Source organism: Oncorhynchus clarkii, chromosome 24 (assembly GCF_045791955.1).
Source record: "Oncorhynchus clarkii lewisi isolate Uvic-CL-2024 chromosome 24, UVic_Ocla_1.0, whole genome shotgun sequence".
Taxonomy (NCBI): domain Eukaryota; kingdom Metazoa; phylum Chordata; class Actinopteri; order Salmoniformes; family Salmonidae; genus Oncorhynchus; species Oncorhynchus clarkii.
Genome location: NC_092170.1, coordinates 22,015,650 through 22,040,101, shown reverse-complemented (window position 1 = coordinate 22,040,101; position 24,452 = coordinate 22,015,650). Strand labels below are relative to the sequence as shown.

General features: G+C 43.2%; 2 protein-coding genes across 2 annotated transcripts; both read left to right on the top strand.

Moving 5' to 3' along the window:
- Positions 1-12,077: 12,077 nt before the first annotated feature.
- Positions 12,078-18,502, top strand: LOC139382605 (mucin-2-like). Its single transcript, XM_071126715.1, has 6 exons — positions 12,078-12,148; positions 13,408-13,938; positions 13,978-15,822; positions 15,862-16,533; positions 17,425-18,125; positions 18,458-18,502. Exons 1-6 carry the CDS (start codon positions 12,100-12,102, stop codon positions 18,500-18,502), a joined length of 3,843 nt encoding a protein of 1,280 aa, XP_070982816.1. The 5' UTR covers positions 12,078-12,099.
- A 98-nt stretch (positions 18,503-18,600) lies between these two features.
- On the top strand, positions 18,601-21,991 carry LOC139382862 (uromodulin-like 1). The gene is made up of 6 exons (XM_071127103.1): positions 18,601-18,834; positions 19,057-19,314; positions 19,450-19,562; positions 19,656-19,872; positions 20,101-20,238; positions 21,005-21,991. Exons 1-6 carry the CDS (start codon positions 18,690-18,692, stop codon positions 21,262-21,264), a joined length of 1,131 nt encoding a protein of 376 aa, XP_070983204.1. The 5' UTR covers positions 18,601-18,689; the 3' UTR covers positions 21,265-21,991.
- The last annotated feature ends 2,461 nt before the right edge of the window (positions 21,992-24,452 follow it).

The window sequence follows — 24,452 nt, the reverse complement described above, 5'->3', positions numbered from 1 at the left end:
AATCAAGACTGTCCTTTTTTCCAACGAAGAAGCCAACTGGGTCTTCCAGCATGACAATGACCCGAAACACACAGCCAGGGCAACTAAGGAGTGGCTCCGTAAGAAGCATCTCAAGGTTCTGGAGTGGGGGGGGGGCTCAACCATGTCCGTAATTGATTTAGGCTTATCCAAACATTTTTATTTGGGGTAACAGGTAGATTGTGGAAGTCTGCACACTGCAAAATGTATAGTAATTTAGACTAATGCATTGAAATACCAATCTGTCATTACCACAGATTAGGTGAAGTTAATGCTAGAAAAATAAATTCAGTGCCTCTCTGGCTGATAAGAGTTCAGCAGCTATGTTTTCTGCTCCTCCAGAGGATGGTGACACTAATGAGCTGCCTACTCTGGATGAACTCCCATTTCCACCTGTAGATACGGATAATGGTCATCTAAACCCTGTTTACATTATGTGGAACACTGAGCTGATGAGCAAGCACCAACCTGTTCTAATAACCAATTTCTCTGTTCATGCAAGTGGCTGACTGAACAAATCCTCGTGATCAGTAGCTGCAATTTGGTAGTACGCCCAGACCTTGTCCTGAGAACGAAAAATCTCAGTTTCAAGATCTCAGCTTATAAGTAGCCTTTTGAGGTACATGTTATGAACCAGTATTGGTCGGTCACATTAATGAAATAAAACAGTAATGATTCATTAATTATGCAAAATCATGCAAATATAACTTGTCTGTGTATAGTCGTATATAAGACAACTGCTGGGACTGCCCCAAGCAGAGCTCCCCGATTGACTTGTGTACTGTAGTGTGTAATGGCTCTTATATGGCTCTTTGACAAAGGACAGTGTTGTTCTCTTTCATGATTTATTCTGTGAATACATACAACACTGTGTAAACTTCAGCACAACTGCTAACCCACCATGCAATCTCCATCAAAGTTTAACAACTCTTTGGCTGGCGGATCTGTAATCATTTCAGAAAAGTTAAATGTATATTTACACTATACATTTTGTACATTATTACATTTATAACATGACTACAGAGGAGCTCTCAACTTATAATGACTCTGTCTGATGGCCTAACTGTAAGGGATTTCTTCCATTGACGGAGAGGCGGACCAAAGCGCAGCGTGATTATTTTGACTCATGTTTTAATAAATCACTTCACATGAACAAACTAACAAAAACAAGAAACGTGAAAACCCAAAACAGCCCTATCTGGTGCAAAACACAGAGACCGGAACAATCACCCACAAACACACAGTGAAACCCAGACTACCTAAGTATGATTCTCAATCAGAGACAACTATCAGAGACAACTCAATCAGAGACAACTAATGACACCTGCCTCTGATTGAGAACCATACTAGGCCGAAACATAGAAATACCAGAATCATAGAAAAACAAACAGACTGCCCACCCAACTCACGCCCTGACCATACTAAATAAATACAAAACCAAGGAAATAAAGGTCAGAACGTGACAGTACCCCCCCCCCCCCAAAGGTGCGGACTCCGGCCGCAAAACCTTGACCTATAGGGGAGGGTCTGGGTGGGCGTCTGTCCGCGGTGGCGGCTCTGGCGCGGGACGCGGACCCCACTTCACTATTGTCTTAGTCCGCCTCATTGTCCGCCTCCATGGCTCTCTAACCCTGGCAACCCCTCTCCATGACCCCACTGGACAGAGGGGCAGCTGCTCGGGACAGAGGGGCGGCTGCTCGGGACAGAGGGGCGGCTGCTCGGGACAGAGGGGCGGCTGCTCGGGACAGAGGGGCGGCTGCTCGGGACAGAGGGGCGGCTGCTCGGGACAGAGGGGCGGCTGCTCGGGACAGAGGGGCGGCGGCTCGGGACAGAGGGGCGGCGGCTCGGGACAGAGGGGCGGCGGCTCGGGACAGAGGGGCGGCGGCTCGGGACTGAGGGGCGGCGGCTCGGGACTGAGGGGCGGCGGCTCGGGACAGAGGGGCGGCGGCTCGGGACAGAGGGGCGGCGGCCCCTGGCTGACTGGCGGCCCCTGGCTGACTGGCAGATCTGGAAGAGTCTGGTTGACTGGCAGATCTGGAAGAGTCTGGTTGACTGGCAGATCTGGAAGGGTCTGGTTGACTGGCAGATCTGGAAGAGTCTGGCGGCACTGGCGGCCCCTGGCTGACTGGCGGCACTGGCGGCGCTGGGCAGACGGGCGGCACTGGCGGCGCTGGGCAGACGGGCGGCACTGGCGGCGCTGGGCAGACGGACGGCACTGGCGGCGCTGGGCAGACGGGAGGCTCAGATGGCGCTGGGCAGACGGGAGGCTCAGATGGCGCTGGGCAGACGGGAAGCTCCGGCAACGCTGGACTGAGTAGCTCTCGTAGCGCCGAACAGGCGGGAGACTCTGGCAGCGCTGGAGAGGAGGGAGACTCCGGCAGCGCTGGACAAGCGAGGCGCACTGTAGGCCTGATGCGTGGTGCTGGCACTGGTGGTACTGGGCCGAGGTCACGCACAGGAAGCCTGGTGCGGGGAGCTGCTACCGGAGGGCTGGGGTGTGGAGGCGGTACTGGAAAGACCGGACCATGCAGGCGCACTGGAGCTCTTGAGCACCGAGCCTGCCCAACCTTACCCGGTTGAATGGTCCCGGTCGCCCTGCCAGTGCGGCAAGGTGGAATAGCCCGCACTGGGCTATGCAGGCGAACCGGAGACACCGTGTGCAAGGCTGGTGCCATGTAAGCCGGCCCAAGGAGACGTACTGGGGACCAGATGTGTAGAGCCGGCTTCATGGCACTTGGCTCGACGCACACTCTAGCCCGGCCGATATGCGGAGCTGGAATGTACCGCACCGGGCTATGCAGACACCGTGCGCACCATAGCATAACACGGTGCCTGCCAGGTCTCTCTAGCCCCCCGGTAAGCACAGGGAGTTTGCGCAGGTCTCCTACCTGGCGTAGCAATACTCCCTGTTAGCCACCCCCCAAATAAATTTTGGGGGCTGACTCCCGGGCTTCCTTGCCAACCGTGTTCCCTCATATCGCCGGCTCCTCTCTCTGGCTGCCTCTGCTCTCCTCGCTGCCTCCACCTGTTCCCATGGAAGGCGATCCTTTCCCGCCAGGATCTCCTCCCATGTGTAGCAACCCTTGCCGTCCAACACATCGTCCCAAGTCCATTCCTCTTTGCGCCGCTGTTGCTTCTCCTGCTTTTGCCGTTGCCCGTTACCACGCCGCTTGGTCCTATTGTGGTGGGTGATTCTGTAATGGTTTTCTTCATCTGAACGAGAGGCGGACCAAAGCGCAGCGTGATTATTTTGACTCATGTTTTAATAAATCACTTCACATGAACAAACTAACAAAAACAAGAAACGTGAAAACCCAAACCAGCCCTATCTGGTGCAAAACACAGAGACAGGAACAATCACCCACAAACACACAGTGAAACCCAGGATACCTAAGTATGATTCTCAATCAGAGACAACTAATGACACCTGCCTCTGATTGAGAACCATACTAGGCCGAAACATAGAAATACCCAAATCATAGAAAAACAAACATAGACTGCCCACCCAACTCACGCCCTGACCATACTAAATAAATACAAAACCAAGGAAATAAAGGTCAGAACGTGACACTAACAAATCACCACAGCACATGGGCTACACGTGTAAAGTAACATTTCATAATTCCAAGTAATTTGGGAGCACATACCTGTGAATACATACACAACACTGTGTAAACTTCAGCACAACTGCAAACCCACCATGCAATCTGAGTGACATGAAACATAAAATAAAAATACATTTACAGTTCGAGGTGACTAGCCTCATTAGCAAAGAAAGTACAAGGCGAATGTTAGCTAGCCTTTAGCATAACGCAACGTGCAAGTTTGATAAATGTCCATAAAATGTTAAATACATGACAGCTCTAACACTCTCATGTGTCAACATCGATATCGATTATAAAACAATATGGTTTTCAGCCTAACATGCATTAGATATAATTTTTAAAGTGTGAATACTGAGTGCAGCATGGATCATGATACATACCTCCATCAAAGTTGAACAACTCTTAGGCTGGATTCTGCGTGATCATGCCTACATACATTTGTTTTCCCAGAGCTAAGAGACCACTGATCTGGTGGTTCTCCAGCCACACCTTGATTGACCTGGCTGTGTGGCATGGAACATTGTCCTGCTGGAAAAAACTATCCTCAAAATTGGTGAACATTGTCAGTGCAGAAGGAAGCAAGTTTTCTTCCAGGATAACCTTGTACGTGGCTTGATTCATGCGTCTTTCACAAAGACAAATCTGCCCGATTCCAGCCTTGCTGACCACCCCCAGATCGTCACCGATCCTCCACCAAATTTCACAGTGGGTGCGAGACACTGTGGCTTGTAGGCCTCTCCATGTCACGCACCCACTGTGAAATTTGGTGGAGGATCGGTGATGATCTGTGGATGCTTCAGCCAGCCCAATCTCCAGACCTGAACCCGATTGAAAACCTCTGGAATGTGATCAAGAGGAAGATGGATGGTCACAAGCCATTAAACAAAGCAGATCTGCTTGAATTTTTGTGCCAGGAGTGGCATAAAGTCAGCCAACATCAATGTGAAAGACTGGTGGAGAGCATGAAAGCTGTGATTGAACATTTCTGAACTCTTCCTAAGTTAAAAGATTAGTATTCGGTTTATAAATGTATATTAACTTATTTTGTTTGCATTATTTGAGATTGTTTTCTGACAACACTGCATATTTTTTGTTATTTTGACCCGTTTTAATTTTCTGCAAATAAATGCTCTTAAATTACAATATTTTTATTTCTGAGAAATGTTGTCAGAAGTTTATAGTATTAAACAAAATGTTTAATTTTACCCAAACACATACCTATAAATAGTAAAACCAGAGAAACTGATAATTTTGCAGTGTTCTCCTATTTCTTTCCAGTGCTGTATATACAGTGCCTTGCGAAAGTATTCGGCCCCCTTGAACTTTGCGACCTTTTGCCACATTTGAGGCTTCAAACATAAAGATATAAAACTGTATTTTTTTGTGAAGAATAAAACAACAAGTGGGACACAATCATGAAGTGGAACGACATTTATTGGATATTTCAAACTTTTTTAACAAATCAAAAACTGAAAAATTGGGCGTGCAAAATTATTCAGCCCCCTTAAGTTAATACTTTGTAGCGCCACCTTTTGCTGCGATTACAGCTGTAAGTCGCTTGGGGTATGTCTCTATCGGTTTTGCACATCGAGAGACTGGAATTTTTTCCCATTCCTCCTTGCAAAACAGCTCGAGCTCAGTGAGGTTGGATGGAGAGCATTTGTGAACAGCAGTTTTCAGTTCTTTCCACAGATTCTCGATTGGATTCAGGTCTGGACTTTGACTTGGCCATTCTAACACCTGGATATGTTTATTTTTGAACCATTCCATTGTAGATTTTGCTTTATGTTTTGGATCATTGTCTTGTTGGAAGACAAATCTCCGTCCCAGTCTCAGGTCTTTTGCAGACTCCATCAGGTTTTCTTCCAGAATGGTCCTGTATTTGGCTCCATCCATCTTCCCATCAATTTTAACCATCTTCCCTGTCCCTGCTGAAGAAAAGCAGGCCCACACCATGATGCTGCCACCACCATGTTTGACAGTGGGGATGGTGTGTTCAGGGTGATGAGCTGTGTTGCTTTTACGCCAAACATAACGTTTTGCATTGTTGCCAAAAAGTTCAATTTTGGTTTCATCTGACCAGAGCACCTTCTTCCACATGTTTGGTGTGTCTCCCAGGTGGCTTGTGGCAAACTTTAAATTACACTTTTTATGGATATCTTTAAGAAATGGCTTTCTTCTTGCCACTCTTCCATAAAGGCCAGATTTGTGCAATATACAACTGATTGTTGTCCTATGGACAGAGTCTCCCAACTCAGCTGTAGATCTCTGCAGTTCATCCAGAGTGATCATGGGCCTCTTGGCTGCATCTCTGATCAGTCTTCTCCTTGTATGAGCTGAAAGTTTAGAGGGACGGCCAGGTCTTGGTAGATTTGCAGTGGTCTGATACTCCTTCCATTTCAATATTATCGCTTGCACAGTGCTCCTTGGGATGTTTAAAGCTTGGGAAATCTTTTTGTATCCAAATCCGGCTTTAAACTTCTTCACAACAGTATCTCGGACCTGCCTGGTGTGTTCCTTGTTCTTCATGATGCTCTCTGCGCTATTAACGGACCTCTGAGACTATCACAGTGCAGGTGCATTTATACGGAGACTTGATTACACACAGGTGGATTGTATTTATCCTCATTAGTCATTTAGGTCAACATTGGATCATTCAGAGATCCTCACTGAACTTCTGGAGAGAGTTTGCTGCACTGAAAGTAAAGGGGCTGAATAATTTTGCACGCCCAATTTTTCAGTTTTTGATTTGTTAAAAAAGTTTGAAATATCCAATAAATGTCGTTCCACTTCATGATTGTGTCCCACTTGTTGTTGATTCTTCACAAAAAGATACAGTTTTATATCTTTATGTTTGAAGCCTGAAATGTGGCAAAAGGTCGCAAAGTTCAAGGGGGCCGAATACTTTCGCAAGGCACTGTAGATACTCACGGGAATGCAGTTACTCAAATAATACAGCAGGTGGCTTCACAACTATACATACGTAACCCGACTGCTTAATTGTCTATTTCAACCTTGTCACAGGTGCATTGAGTTGGTTGGAACCTCTCTAGCACGCTGACAAAAACAATTATTCATATTAAGATTGACTTTGAGTGTCTCTGTGTAAGAATTTCCACAACACCACATTGACAATTCTGACAACACCCTGTATGACCCGATCAAACAGGAAGTTCATAATCCAGTTATTCAGACGTCCCCCAATTTCTCCCTTTTCTTTTTGTTAATCGTTCTTCTCGCCATTGCTCTCTTTCTTTGATACTCCGTTTCTGTCAATCCATTCTTAAGTGCCCGTGGAGCTATATCCCTTTCCTGCACCACCTTTGAGCACTCATCTGTCCACCATGGCACCACCCACCATCTTCTTCCCCCTGAACCCACTGGAACAATCACATCTGCAGCTGTTATAATTACAGACGTTACTGCCTCAGCGCACTCATTCACAGACTCCTCCATTGATAACTTTTGTCCCGCCCATCTTCCAGTTAGCTTTCTCAAAGCGCCACCTCATGTTATTGTCTCTATTCTGCATGCACATATCCGTATTGAACTTACATCGAACCGGAAAATGATCACTTAGCTATCTTGGCTATCTGACTGAATGATGGAGATGAGTGTTGGTTCCTGCCAAACTTTGGGGTCTACCATCCACAAAAGCCAAGCCAAGCCAGATCAGGGTGGTTTTTGACTGCAGTACACAGCAGTATAGTCTTTCCCTCAACAATGTGCTGCTCACAGGCCCAGACCTAAACAACAGCCTCCTGGGAGTTCTAAACCGCTTCAGGAAAGAACCTGTAGCAATAACAGCACACATCCAGCAGATGTTAAATTTCTTCATTGTGAGAGAAGATAACAGAAACTACCTGAGATTCCTCTGGTACTGAGAAAACAATGTCACAAAAAGACATCATCGAGTCCAGAAGAGCTGTCTCAAGCCAAGAAAGTCATCATCAGGTCAGATCAAAAAGAAATCTACTCTGAGGAGTTCACTGCATTTGAAGAGAAAAGAGACCTTCTTAAGAGCAGTTGACTCACAAAGCTGAATCCCATCCTGGACGAAGGTCTCATCAGAATAGGAGGCCGTCTGAAACATGCACAGCTGGACAGTAGTGAGAAAAAGTCCCTTCATCCTATCAAGACACAATCACATATCTACACTGCTAGTACGGCACTACCATGAACAGGTGAAACATCAGGGCCGCCACTTCACAGGAGCAGCAGTCCAAGCAGCAGGCCTGTGGATCGTTGGGGGTAAGAGGCTCATCAGCTCTGCACTACACAAGTGTGTCCCATAGTGGAAGCTCTGTAGGAAAATGAACAACAGAGAATGGCAGACCTTCCTCCCGAAAGCCTCAAGACAACCCCTCCCTTCATATACTTGAGGTTGGATGTCTTTGGCTTTTGGACAGTCACTATTCGCCGTACCAGAAGAGGTCAAGTTCAACGCAAAGCTGGGTGATGTTGTTCACCTGCATGAGCACTAGGGCAGTGCACATCAAAGTCATCGAGTCCATGGACACCTCCAGATACATCAATGTTCTCAGGAGTTTCTTTGCCATCTGTAGACCAGAAAAAAAGCAAAGATTAGATTGTGGAACAAACTTCATAGGGGACTGTAAGAAGTTGGAACTCGGAAAGGAGAAACATCAGAGGCCTGGTGTCCAGAACTACCTCAGTGAACAAGGCTGTACATGGGAAGTCAACTCTCCTCACTCTTCACACATTGTAGGTGCCTGGGACCACATGATTGGGGTGGCACACAGAATCCTCAACTCCATGCTGCTACAAAACAAGTTGTTTCACTTCTCACACAAAGTCCTGTGCATCCCTATGGCTGAGGTCACAGCTGTAATCAACGCTTGACCTCTCGTTCCTGTCTTCACCAATCCAGACTCCCCATTCATCCTGACTCCTGCTATGCTACTTACCCTAAAGGTTGGTTCACCCACTCCTCCTGGAGATTTATACTGACAGATATCTTCAAGAGCCAGTGAAGACAAGTGCAGAGTCTCACCAGCAAGTTCTGGTCTAGCTGGAGCTGTGAGTACCAACCTACCTTGCTGAGCTGACAAAAGAGGACTGAAGATCATCACATCCTACAAGAGGGAGATCTTGTGTGCTTCTAAGAAGCCAACCTTGCTGATGCACAAACTCGTATCACTCTTTATTGGCCTAGGCCTACTACTCACCCTTGGCCACCCACATCATCCTCTACTCTCTTCACTGTCTCAGCATACGACACATTCTGTTCTACTCTGACCCTGGCAACCTCAACCGGTCTCTCTCGCACCGGACACTTCTGATCCCCAGCGAAATTGACGCACACTGTTTTTTCCATACTACACATTCCTTTGTCCCATGCCCTCCTGCACACTTCTCACATCTCAGAACCTCCCTCCAACACACTGCTGCAACATGACCATAAGCTTGGCATCTGAAACACCTTAGTGGGTTCGGCACAAAAGCTCTCACTGGATAACTGACATATTCTAATATGACTTTATCAGGTAAAGACTCTAAATTCAAAAGGACAGACAGAGTGTCTTCTCAGTTTCACCATGGTTGCCACTGGGTCTGTGTTGCACCAAACGGGCGGCGTCACACACACAGGGAATTAAACATTTTAGTTGCCCCACCTCAACTCCCAATGGGCCTGAATAATCCTTTGCATGACCATCTGCCACCCACCTCAAATAATTCAAGTTCAATTTCTGAGCCTTCAGAGACAGCAGAATACACATCCTCAACACACATCTGCCCACTGCACTCGGCTCTTCTCTTTCTTCCTCACTGTCCACAACCATGTCTATCTGTTCACCATGCTCATGCCGCGTCTTCATCCGCTGTACAGCTTCTCCAATACCCATCTTCTGTTCCTTAGCCCAATTTACTAGTCTAGCTATCTCTGGACTTTCCAAGCTTCCACTCTTCCAAGCTCCAAAAACGTGCCACAGTCATCAGCCAGGTCTCCTCCTCATCATCCATCGCAGTTTCTCGATGCCATGGTCACATTAAACTTCTTCTTCTACACTGCAGTAAAATTTATGACATGCGAGTCATGAAATGTAGCCTATACTAAAATATATAGAAAATAACTCAAATGAATACAAACAAATACAAAGCAGGGGAATAATCTGCATAGTAATTTGGACTAAATTAGGAGATTCATGTCAATTCAGTAAAACTATTTCTCTGGCTTTGACTGTACATTTTGTGTGCCAGTGTTAACATTTCCATTAAAACAAACATGCAAATTATTGTGCTGTTGTGTGATCTTAATCTAGTGTCATCACAAACCACAAAACACCAGATGTATTTTTTTTTTCACTGAGCAGTGTGAATTTTACTATGAAGATACTATAGTCACATAATTTCTTAACCATGCATTTCTGTGGTTCTCCAGTGGAAGATCCATTATGGGATTTTGGCATTGAAGCCCTTTATCTACTTCCACAGAGTCAGATGAACTCTTGGATAGCCTACCATTTTTATGTCACTGTGTCCTGTATGAAGGAAGTTAGACGCAGTTTCGCGAGCCAATGCTGTTAGCGTTAGCGCAATGACTGAAAGTCTACAAGAAAAATGGGAACTAGATAAAGGGCTTCATTGCCACAAACCCGAAGTATCCATTTAATGCCCCTGTAGGCACAAAGAGTGATGAAAATTACTTTGACTGCCACACTGTGGACTGTGTCCTACATGGGCATAGATGAATGTCTCTGAAAGCTTCCTCAAATTTGCTTCCAACTACATTACCGGTAGCCTATATGAAAATATGTCTATTGAGAGCCCTTTGCTGACTATATCCAACTAGAAAAATGATTTTGCCTCTTGGTGTTTGATTTCATGTTTCCCGAGTGGCGCAGCAGTGTAAGGCACAGCATCTCAATGTAAGAGGTGTTACTACAGTCTCTGGTTTGAATCTAGGCTGAATATCATCTGGCTGTGATTGGGAGTTCCATAGGGTAGTGCACCATTGGTCTGGGTTAGGCTGTCATTGTAAATAAGAATTTGTTCTTAACTGACTTGCCTGGTTAATTAAATAAAGGTTAAATAAAAAATACATGATCATTATCATATTGTGACTCTTTTTAAATCAGTATAATTATCACTTTTCCCACTCTCATATAGTAACACCATCAGGGATATTGTGTTCAGGAGCCTTTTCAAGGTGATCTGTTAAAGGATTTGCTGTGTCGAACAAAACAATAACTTCTCTCTACCAGTTAGCATGATTGCTCCACCAATACCCTTGTTTAATTAGTAATCAGTCATTGAAATAGTTTGGAGCTGGAATAATTGGAACATTAAAATTGATAGTTACACTACAAAATACTTTTACAGTACATGTACACTACCGTTCAAAAGTTTGGGGTCACTTAGAAATGTCCTTGTTTTTGAAAGAAAAGCACATTTTTTTGTCCATTAAAATAACATCAAATAGAACAGAAATACAGTGTAGTAATTGTTCATGTTGTAAATGACTATTGTAGCTGGAAACAACACATTTTTTACATCTACATAGGCGTACAGAGGCCTATTTTCAGCAACTATCACTCCTGTGGTCCAATGGCATGTTGTGTAATCCAAGTTTATCATTTTAAAAGGCTAGTTGATCATTAGAAAACCCTTTTGCAATTATGTTAGCACAGCTGAAAACTGTTCTTCTGATTAAAGAAGCAATAAAATTGGCCTTCTTTAGACTAGTTGAGTATCTGGAGTATCAGCATTTGTGGGTTCGATTAAAGGTTCAAAATGGCCAGAAACAAAGAACTTTCTTCTGAAACCCGTCAGTCTATTCTTGTTCTTAGAAATTAAGGCTATTCCATGTGAGAAATTGCCAAGAAGCTGAAGATCTCGTACAATGCTGTGTACTAACTACTCCCTTCACAGAACAGCGCAAACTGGCCCTAAACAGAATAGAAAGAGGAGTGGAAGGCCCTGGTGCACAACTGAGCAAGAGGACAAGTACATTAGAGTGTCTAGCTTGGGAAACAGATGCCTCGCAAGTCCTCAACTGGCAGCTTCATTAAATGGTACCTGCAAAACACCAGTCTCAACGTCAACAGTGGAGAGGTGACTCTGGGATGCTGGCACGGTCTACAATATGCAAAGCTGAGGTTGAGTGTTTTTGTAAGCAGCCTGTTTTAATATTTCCATCCATGTTTTTACCAGGAGTTGCATCATGCAAAGTTTCTAATGAATGACCAACTGTGGCTACCATGGTGTTCTACCCTCAGTCCTGCCATAACATATCAAAGGTTTCTTTGTGAATCCAACACTTCCCTGATCCATCCTACAGGTTATACTTGAATGTGAGAGCAAAATGGGTTGTTCCAAACAAAACAGATTGCCATACACACCTTGCTTTTCACCTGTGAACAAGGAAATCATCTCTGCCTCACATCACATAGCAGGCTACCTGGGCTGGGTTAAAAGGAGATGTGCCTGGGAAAGAAAAATATATATTTTTAAAATGCAAGAAAGAATATCCACTTGGCTTATCAAGGTTGCCTTTATGTTATGTAAGTACCACTGATTTAATTATGTTGCATAGTAGCTGGAACCAAAACGTTTTTGTTGTCCATCCTTTCCTTATTACTTGAACTTATTACTGAATAAATCGACAGCATGATGACACGGATTACAAAATAATAAAATAGAGACCTTATGTGTAAAAAATAATAGATCTCTGTTAAATTTTGTTACATGTTTTATTATGTATGGTTTCATGAAGCTTTTAATTAGATAACTGCTAACTTTAACCCAGTTGTTTCCTAGGTGATAAACTTTAAGTAGACTATAGTTTATGACTCAGCTTTCCACTGTCATAAACCACATAACTGACTTAGAGGCACTTCAGTCGTTCCTGTCTGAGGTCAAAGCAGTTTAAAATGAACTAATGCTAAGTATTTGAATGACATTTAAAAAGTAAAGAGCAGTGTGACGTTTTAGTCATGGTTAATATACTACATTGAGTGTACAAAACATTAAAAACACCTACTCTTTCCATGACATAGACTGACCGGCTGAATCGAGGTGAAAGCAATGATCCCTTATTGATGTCACTTGTTAAATCCACTTCAATCAGTGTAGATGAAGGGGAGGAGACAGGTTAAAGAAGGATTTTTAAGCCTTAAGACATGGATTGTGTATGTGTGCCATTCAGATGGTGAATGGGCAAGACAAAAGATTGAAGTGCCTTTGAACAGGGTTTACTAGTAGGTGCCAGGCGCACCGGTTTGTGTCAAGAACTGCAACGCTGCTGGGTTTTTCATGCTCAACAGATTCCCATGTGTATTGAGAATGGTATACCACCCAAAGGACATTCAGCCAACTTGACACAACTGTGGGAAGCATTGGAGTCAACATGGGCCAGCATTTTGACAACTTGTAGAGTCCATACCCCAACAAATTGAGGCTGTTCTGAGGGCAAAGGGGGAGGGGGGTGTACTATTGTTTCTATTATTTATCCAGCTTATCAGCGTACACCCAACATGTTCCCCCTGTTGATGATGCTTATTATGCATTATGGCTGAACTAAGAGATTACATGTCACAATAACACTTAATTCATACTAATCAACCTAATAATAATGACACACCCCTCACTATTGTCATTGGTTGCAATAATTGCACTGTTTGTCTACACAACCTGTTTCAAGCATTCATGAATTACCCTGAAGAAGGCACAGTGATGCCGAAACGTTGTTTTTTTACCCAATTTATATATAGAGTGTGCAACTCTCTTCAAATAGATACATTGCTGTTGTTTTAATTCACAGTTGTCACATACATTACATCCGTGTCAAGTGATGCCACTACACCCTCAACACCCAATTCAAGTGATGGCACCACTGCCTCAACTACATCAATTGTCACTCCAAGTGATACTACATCAGCAGTCACATCAAGTGATGCCATCACTCCCTCAACTACATCAACAGTCACTTCAAGTGATTCCACCACTCCCTCAACAGTCACTTCAAGTGATGCCACCACCACCTCAACTATATCAACAGTCACTTCAAGTGAATCCACCACTCCTTCAACTACACCAACACCCACTTCAAGTGATGCCACCACTCCCTCAACTTCATCAACAGTCACTTCAAGTGATTCCACCACCACCTCAACTATATTAATGGACACTTCAAGTGATGCCACCAATCCCTCAACTACATCGACAGTCAATTCTAGTTATGCCACCACTCCCTCAACTACAACAACACCCACTGCAAGTGATTCCACCACTCCCTTAACTATATTAACAGTCACTTCAAGTGATTCCACCACTCCCTCAACAGTAGCTTCAAGTGATGCCACCACCACCACAACCTCAACTATATCAATAGTCACTTCAAGTGATGCCACCATTCCCTCAATGACATCAACAGTCACTACAAGTGATGCCACCACTCCCTCAACTGCATCAACAGTCACTTCAAGTGATGCTACCACTCCCTCAACTGCATCAACAGTCACTTCAAGTGATTCCACCACCACCTCAACTATATTAATAGTCACTTCAAGTGATGCCACCAATCCCTCAACAACATCAACAGTCACTTCAAGTGATAGCATCAGTCCCTTAACTCCCTCAACAGTCACCTCAAGTGATGCCACCACCACCTCAAGTATATCAATAGTCACTTCAAGTGATGGCACCAATCCCTCAACTACATCAACAGTCACTTCTAGTTATGCCACCACTCCCTCAACAGTCACCTCAAGTGATGCCACCACCACCTCAACTATATCAATAGTCACTTCAAGTGACGCTACCAATCCCTCAACTACATCAACAGTCACTTCTAGTTATGCCACCACTCCCTCAACTATATCAATAGTCACTAGAACTGATGCCAGCACTCCCTCAACTGCATCAACATCCACTTCAAGTGATGCCACCACTCCCTCAACTACATCAACATCCACTTCAAGTGATGCCACCACTCCTTCAACTACATCAACAGTCACTTCAAGTGATGCCACCACTCCCTCAACTACATCAAAACCCACTTCAAGTGATGCCACCACCACCTCAACTACATCAACAGTCACTTCCAGTTATCCCACCACTCCCTCAACAGTCACCTCAAGTGATGCCACCACCACTTCAACTATATCTATAGTCACTTCAAGTGATGCCACCACTCCCTCAACTACATCAACATCCACTTCAAGTGATGCCACCACTCCCTCAACTACGTCTACAGTCACTTCAAGTGATGCCACCACTCCCTCAACTACATCAACAGTCACTTCTAGTTATGCCACCACTCCCTCAACAGTCACCTCAAGTGATGCCACCTCAACTATATCAATAGTCACTTCAAGTGATGGCACCAATCCCTCAACTACATCAACAGTCACTTCTAGTTATGCCACCACTCCCTCAAATACATCAACAGTCACTACAAGGGATGCCATCATCCCCTTAACTACATCAACAGTCACTTCTACTTATGCCACCACTCCCTCAACTACACCAACACCCACTTCAAGTGATGCCACCACTCCCTCAACTATATTAACAGTCACTTCAAGTGATTCCACCACTCCCTCAACAGTCACTTCAAGTGATGCCACCACAACTACCTCAACTATATCAATAGTCACTTCAAGTGATGCCACCATTCCCTCAATGACATCAACAGTCACTACAAGTGATAGCATCATTCCCTTAACTACATCAACAGTCACTTCAAGTGATGCCAACACTGCCTCAACTGCATCAACAGTCACTTCAAGTGATTCCACCACCACCTCAACTATATTAATAGTCACTTCAAGTGATTCCACCACTCCCTCAACAGTCACTTCAAGTGATGCCACCACAACTACCTCAACTATATCAATAGTCACTTCAAGTGATGCCACCATTCCCTCAATGACATCAACAGTCACTTCAAGTGATGCCACCACTCCCTCAACTGCATCAACAGTCCCTTCAAGTGATTCCACCACCACCTCAACTATATTAATAGTCACTTCAAGTGATGCCACCAATCCCTCAACAACATCAACAGTCACTACAAGTGATGACATTATTCCCTTAACTACATCGACAGTCAATTCTAGTTATGCCACCACTCCCTCAACTACAACAACACCCACTGCAAGTGATTCCACCACTCCCTCAACTATATTAACAGTCACTTCAAGTGATTCCACCACTCCCTCAACAGTCACTTCAAGTGATGCCACCACCACCACGACCTCAACTATATCAATAGTCACTTCAAGTGATGCCACCATTCCCTCAATGACATCAACAGTCACTACAAGTGATAGCATCATTCCCTTAACTACATCAACAGTCACTTCAAGTGATGCCACCACCACCTCAACTATATTAATAGTCACTTCAAGTGATGCCACCACTCCCTTAACTCCCTCAACAGTCACCTCAAGTGATGCCACCACCACCTCAACTACATCAAAACCCACTTCTAGTGATGCCACCACCACCTCAACTACATCAAAACCCACTTCTAGTGATGCCACCACCACCTCAACTACATCAACATCCACTTCAAGTGATGCCACCACTCCCTCAACTACGTCTACAGTCACTTCAAGTGATGCCACCAATCCCTCAACTACATCAACAGTCACTTCTAGTTATGCCACCACTCCCTCAACTACATCAACAGTCACCTCAAGTGATGCCACCACCACCTCAACTATATCAATAGTCACTTCAAGTGATGCCACCACTCCCTCAACTACATCAAAACCCACTTCTAGTGATGCCACCACCACCTCAACTACATCAACATCCACTTCAAGTGATGCCACCACTCCCTCAACTACGTCTACAGTCACTTCAAGTGATGCCACCAATCCCTCAACTACATCAACAGTCACTTCTAGTTATGCCACCACTCCCTCAACAGTCACCTCAAGTGATGCCACCACCACCTCAACTATATCAATAGTCACTTTAAGTGATGGCACCAATCCCTCAACTACATCAACAGTCACTTCTAGTTATGCCACCACTCCCTCAACAGTCACCTCAAGTGATGCCACCACCACCTCAACTATATCTATAGTCACTTCAAGTGATGCCACCACTCCCTCAACTACATCAACATCCACTTCAAGTGATGCCACCACTCCCTCAACTACATCTACAGTCACTTCAAGTGATTCCACCACTCCCTCAACTACATCAACAGTCACTTCTAGTTATGCCACCACTCCCTCAACAGTCACCTCAAGTGATGCCACCACCACCTCAACTATATCAATAGTCACTTCAAGTGACGCCACCAATCCCTCAACTACATCAACAGTCACTACAAGTGATAGCATCATTCCCTTAACTACATCAACAGTCACTTCAAGTGATGCCACCACTCCCTCAACTGCATCAACAGTCACTTCAAGTGATTCAACTACCACCTCAACTATATTAATAGTCACTTCAAGTGATGCCACCAATCCCTCAACAACATCAACAGTCACTAAAAATGATGCCACCACTCCTTCAACTACATCAACAGTCACTTCAAGTGATGCCACCACTCCCTCAACTACATCAACAGTTAATTCAAGTGATGCCTCCACTCCCTCAGCTACATCAACAGTCACTACAAGGGATGCCATCATTCCCTTAACTACATCAACAGTCACTTCTAGTTATGCCACCACTCCCTCAACTACACCAACACCCACTTCAAGTGATGCCACCACTCCCTCAACAGTCACTTCAAGTGATGCCACCACAACTACCTCAACTACATCAACAGTCACTTCTAGTTATGCCACCACTCCTTCAACTGCGTCTACAGTCACTTCAAGTGATGCCACCACTCCCTCAACTGCATCAATACCCACTTCAAGTGATGCCACCACTCCCTCAACTACATCAACAGTAATTTCAAGTGATGTCAACCCTCCCAAAATTCCCTCAACAGTCAGTTCAAGTGATTCCACCACTCCCTCAACAGTCAGTTCAAGTGATGCCACCACCACCTCAACTATATCAATAGTCAGTTCAAGTGATTCCACCACTCCCTCAACAGTCAGTTCAAGTGATGCCACCACTCTCTCAAATACATCAACAGTAATTTCAAGTGATATTACATCAACATTCATTACAAGTAATGCCACAACCCCCTCAACTACATCAACACCCACCTCAAAAGATGCCATCACTCCATCAACAGTCACTCAAAGTAATGTCATCACTCATTCAACTACATTGACAGTTACTTCAAGTGATACCACCACTACTACATTGACTTCAAGTAATATTACATTAACACACATTTCAAATGATGACACCACTCCCTCAACTACATCAACATCCACTTCAAGTGATGCCACCACTCCTTCAACTACATCTACAGTCACTTCAAGTGATGCCACCACTCCCTCAACTAAATCAACATCCACTTCAAATGATGACACCACTCCCTCAACTACATCAACATCCACTTCAAGTGATGCCACCACTCCTTCAACTACATCTACAGTCACTTCAAGTGATGCCACCACTCCCTCAACTAAATCAACATCCACTTCAAATGATGACACCACTCCCTCAACTACATCAACATCCACTTCAAGTGATGCCACCACTCCCTCAACTAAATCAACATCCACTTCAAATGATGACACCACTCCCTCAACTACATCAACATCCACTTCAAGTGATGCCACCACTACTTCAACTACGTCTACAGTCACTTCAAGTGATACCACCACTACTTCAACTACGTCTACAGTCACTTCAAGTGATGCCACCACTACTTCAGCTACGTCTACAGTCACTTCAAGTGAAGACACCACTCCCTCAACTACATCAACATCCACTTCAAGTGGTGCCACCACTCCCTCAACTACATCTACAGTCACTTCAAGTGAAGACACCACTCCCTCAACTACATCAACATCCACTTCAAGTGATGCCACCACCACCTCAACTACATCTACAGTCCCTTCAAGTGATGCCACCACTCCCTCAACTACATCCACAGTCACTTCAAGTGATGCCACAACTCCCACTGCTACATCGACAGTCACAAGTGATGTCACTACTCTAAGACCAATAATGCCATCAACAAGTGGTACTACTACAGTAATAACAAGAACCTCAATGTTTGTAGCAGTATCCACTCCCTCAACTCCCTCACAGGGACTAACTTTCAGAGACACTACTTTGGTGACAACAATCAAACCCACTATTGCAGAATGCGGTAAGATTATATGCACTCATTCTCAAAAACCATCATAAGATAATAACATAATAACATAAAACATATAATTCTTAATAACAAAAGTAGTAGACATAGTATAGAATTATTTATTTTTTAACTTACAAATTGATACCAATTTTTTATTTTTTATTGAAATGTGTGAAAATATTGCTGTACATACACAGAATTATTTGACCTTTATTTATTGTCATTTGTTTTCAGTGTCAGAAACTCTGGTGAATGTCATCAGACTGGAGAATATCACCAGTAAGTTAATCAGTGTGAGTTGGACAGGTATTAACCTGGACCAGCAGATACAGTACAAAGTGAAGCTGGAGTCTGGTTCCAACTCAAGCCAGAGTGAGACCTCAGCCACCAAAGCTGTTTTCTCAGACCTTACTCCTGGAACCATGTACACTCTGATTATTGAGTACTTATCCTGCAGTATCAAGAAATACATTTCAGCAAACATAATCACTGGTATGTCAAAATGTTTTCAAGTAATCTGCTTAAATTCACTAAGAACCTACTTTTGTTAAAAAAAATACATAGATCAAATTAGTACAATGGGACATTTCTTTTGGTGAATGTTAATTTATCTTTTTTCTCCAAAAGCTGGAAAGGTCTATGAATCTTTCACTCGAATTCCAGGCAGAGATTTTGTGTCTGATTATACAAATCAATCCAGCAAACTTTACAAAGACTTTGTGACAAATTTCAACATGCAGGTAAGTATTCACTAAGCATTTTTTATAATTGCTTTTTCATTTGAGTCATATAATGTAACCCTGTATGATTTAAATGCACATATTTCTTTAAAGGTTGAAAACAATCTCCCGAAAGAATACCAGGACCTTATCAGAGATAAAGAAATGGTGATTGTTGTGACTGGTGTTCGCAGAGGAAGTGTGATCGTTGACTTTGATCTGGTCACTGCTCTGGAGGTCAACCTGTTAACCTCTGACGTGCAGAACAGCGTCATCAATGCGCTGAAATCATCTGCACTCGGAGTGGATCTGAATATCACCTCTGTAAAAGGTTCAATTCCAATAACTACGTACAATGATATTTTCTATGCTAGTTAATAAAACAAGTGATTTTGGAATAAATATTTAAGAAGTAACAGAAATATTGATGCTTTGGATCAATTGAATGATAGATTTGTATATCTAGGTATAAAACAAGTCTACATTCACACCAGGTGGTTATCATATCGCCATGTGTATTTAGTGGCTTTTAGTAACTTAATTTATTACTTGATTACAGAGGCAGATATCTGTCAAAGAGGCAGTTACACATGCTCAAAAAATGCCAGCTGTGTCAGAGAGGGACCTTCACATACATGTGAATGTAAGGCAGGATTCTACGACGAAAACCCAACCGTACCGGGTACTGACTGCAAGAGTAAGAAAACTTTGTTGCTTGAAATGTGCGCTACACTTTACATTAAATAAGTACTTTGTACAAGAGTAATTACCAGTGGAATAGCATTTGTTATTACCCTGTAATACCCTAGTAAGTACCTCCAGTTAAGCAGTATTTACTCACTATTTTGTAGGAAATATCACTCTAGGTGCAGATCCATGCAAAGGTTTGTGTTCATCACTTGCTCTGTGTGTGGTTGGTCCTGGAGGCAGCCAGCAGTGTAGCTGCTATCCTGGTTTGATAGATCAGAATCCTGTTAATCCTGGGAAGCTGTGCATAGGTACACTAACGTCCTCTGCTTCAAAATGTATGTAGACATCTACTTTACTATTTTTTTAAATCCAGGTTGTCCCCAGAATACGGCGTGTTCTGTCAGAGCCATCCTTTGACATGACAGTGGTGGGCTTTCAGAGGGGTAGTGTGGTAGTTAGGATGATGTGTGGTTTTAATGAGAATATTTACACTGATGAAAGAGCTCTCCAGACTGCTCTACAGGACACTATCTGTAAACACCTGGACATAACCGCCATAACTACCTTGAAAAGTATGTTTAAAACATATAATTTTTTTTGTGTGAATTGGCATTACATAGCGATGGTGTTTGTTTTGTTCAATTAATGTATGTGACTTAGTTGTGGTTTCACTAATTTCTTCTGTTTTATTTTATGTGGGATGCTGCTTATCTAATATTGTCCTTTCAGTAGTTACTTACAGACATTGACCAAACATTTGTTTTTCCCTGTAGGAGTTTCCCAGATATCAACGGCCCCGGGAGAAGGCTGGAAAGTGGCGACCATAGTCCTGGGAGTTCTGCTGGGCTTGATTTTGTTAGTCGGGGTTGTCGTTCTGATCAGCACCGCAGTGAGGAAAGCAACTAGCAAGCTGACCTCATACAACCTCCAGCACACAGAGCACAACAGACAGGTGGTGTCCAATGACTATTTACAAGGATGTTATTCTTACCAGATCAAAAATATCAAGATATTGAAAATTAATAACATTTGAATGATATATTTTGATAGACAAAAGTATCAGCTATCACATCATGTAAAGGAACAACATCCTAATTCTTTAATTGTTTTATAAAATGCAACTGGATTGATGTCAACTCCGTCAGACAAATATTTATTATCCAACAAGTGTTAAATAAAGGCCTTGATTGTTTAATTCTAACATTAGATTATTCAAATATGATATGATAATGCTCCACGGCTAATTTCGTTAGCATTTTGACATGTTTTTCTAGATTCAGAACATAAAACAACATTTAGAAGCAAACAAAACTAGTTTTGAGAGAAATATTATTTAAAGTCAGAGAGGGCTATTGGATATTTTTTCAGTTAGTATTCATTATTGCTTGTTTTTAAAAATGTTAAACACTTTTTTGGAGAGTTTGAAATTGGGATCCTTTGTAAGGGCATGTCACGTTCTGACCTTAGGTTATTTTTATGTCTTTGTGTTAGGTTGGTCAGGGCGTGAGTTGGGGTGGGTAGTCTATGTTCTTTTTTCTATGTTATATTTCTATGTCTTGGCCTGGTATGGTTCTCAATCAAGGACAGCTGTCTATCGTTGTCTCTGATTGAGAACTATACTTAGGTACCCTTTTCCCCCACCTGTTTTGTGGGAAGTTAACTTTGTCTTTGTTCAGGGCACATAGCCCAAAGCTTCACGGTTTGGTTTTGTTCTTCGTTTTGTCAGTGTAATTTTTGAATAAAGAGAAAATGTACGCTTACCATGCTGCACCTTGGTCCAGTCCTTCAGCCGGCCTTGACAGGGCATTTCCGGGCATAGAGCCGACATGGAAATGAATAATATTAAAAATATTTGGACAATTCCAAAATCAAATCTTTGCTCTAATAAAATTCCCCTAAATGTATTTTAAACTCAAATAATGCAAAATATATATATAAAAAATCAAGTATAAAAATCTAGTTTCCATGCCGGACAAGGATTGTCCCGACTTTCTAGAATCCCTGAATTAAGATTTGTCACTCATGAAAACAGGAATAATAAGGTTTGGATCTGGAGAAAACATTTACTATTGCAATGGGAATTAAATATATTGTTTTAAAGTGCTATTGTGTAAGTATGCAACTTCACTGAGTGCATAATGGCCTGGATCTTATTGCAGTGGATAAGAGTACTGAAGCAATCCACCAGAAGCCACAGTTGTCTGATAACTGAATATAGTACCATGATATCACCTGTGTCAGAGTGTGAGTGCAATGCCATGAACCCATAAAAAGAACAAAAAATGTTTTGTTATTTAACTATGCAAGCCAGTTAAGAGCAAATTATTATTTACAATAATGGCCTACTAAGGCCAAACCCGGGTGATGCTGGGCCAATTGTGCGTCAGATGTGAAGCAGCCTCTTGCACTGAGATGCAGTGCCTTACACCGCTGTGCCACTCGGAGCCCTAAAACTCATAAAGGGCTCATTTTAATTGTTTTGCAGTCTTATTATTGTTCAGTTAGTAATCAGCATGATTGAGTGCTTGGAAAAATCCTTTAAATAAACATTTATTTTGTATTTTTATATTATTCATTTTGAATGTGCCTTTAAACGTACCTGTATTCGTCTTGGAGGAAGGTGATTCTATTTTGCAGACAAGCACCTCATTCACTCCTCCAATCTCCTTCACTTAGTACAGACTACATGATATATCAATGTATCAAAGATGTCGTTCTTGCTGTGGGTGATTCTTTGATTCACCTCTACGCAGACGACACCATCCTGTATACATCTGGCCCTTCTTTGGACACTGTGTTAACAAAACTACAAACGCCATACAACACTCCTTCTGTGGCCTCCAACTGCTCTCCTTCCAGACTCATATTAAACGAAATGCATGGCCCTTCTTTGGACACTGTGTTAACAAAACTACAAACGCCATACAACACTCCTTCTGTGGCCTCCAACTGCTCTCCTTCCAGACTCATATTAAACGAAATGCATGCTCTTCAACCGATTCTTTGATTCACCTCTACGCAGACGACACCATCCTGTATACATCTGGCCCTTCTTTGGACACTGTGTTAACAAAACTACAAACGCCATACAACACTCCTTCTGTGGCCTCCAACTGCTCTCCTTCCAGACTCATATTAAACGAAATGCATGGCCCTTCTTTGGACACTGTGTTAACAAAACTACAAACGCCATACAACACTCCTTCTGTGGCCTCCAACTGCTCTCCTTCCAGACTCATATTAAACAAAATGCATGCTCTTCAACCGATCGCTGCCCACACCTGTCCGCCCGACAAGCATCACTACTCTGGACGCTTCTGACTTAAAATATGTGGACAACTATAAATACCTAGGTGTCTGGCTAGACTGTAAACTCTCCTTCCAGACTCATATTAAGCATCTCCAATCCAAAGTTAAATCTAGAATTGGCGTCCTATTTCGCACTCATTTTACCATACCCTGGTAAAACTGACTAAAACTTGACTTCGGCGATGTCATTTACAAAATAGCCTCCAACACTCTACTCAGCAAATTGGATGCAGTCTATTGCAGTGTTTTCTGTTTTGTCACCAAAGCCCCATATTTATTTAACTTGGTAAGTCAGTTAAGAACAAATTCTTATTTTCAATGACTGCCTTGTTCAGGGGCAGAACGACAGATTTGTACCTTGTCAGCTCAGGGATTTGATCTTGCAACCTTCCAGTCACTGGTCCAACGCTCTAACCACTAGGCTAACTGCCACCCCAATACGACCTCTATGCTCTCGCTGGCTGGTCCTCGCTACATATTCGTTGCCAAACCCACTGGCTCCAGGTCATCTATAAGTCTTTGCTAGGTAAAGCTCCGCCTTATCTCAGCTCACTGGTTACCATAACAACACCCACCCGTAGTACACACTCCAGCAGGTATATTTCACTGGTCCTTCCCAAAGCCAATGGCCGCCTTTCCTTCCAGTTCTCTGCTATCATTGACTGGAACGAATGTTAAAAATCACTGAAATTGGAGACTTCTAACACCCTCACAAACTTTACGCATCAGCTGTCAGAGCAGCTTACCGATCGCTGCAGCTGTACACAGCCCATCTGTAAATAGCCCATCCAACCAACTACCTACCTCATCCCCATATTTATTTTTGTTTTTCTGCTCTTTTGCACACCAGTATTTCTACTTGCACATCCTCATCTGCACATCTATCACTCCAGTGTAAATTGCTAAATTGTA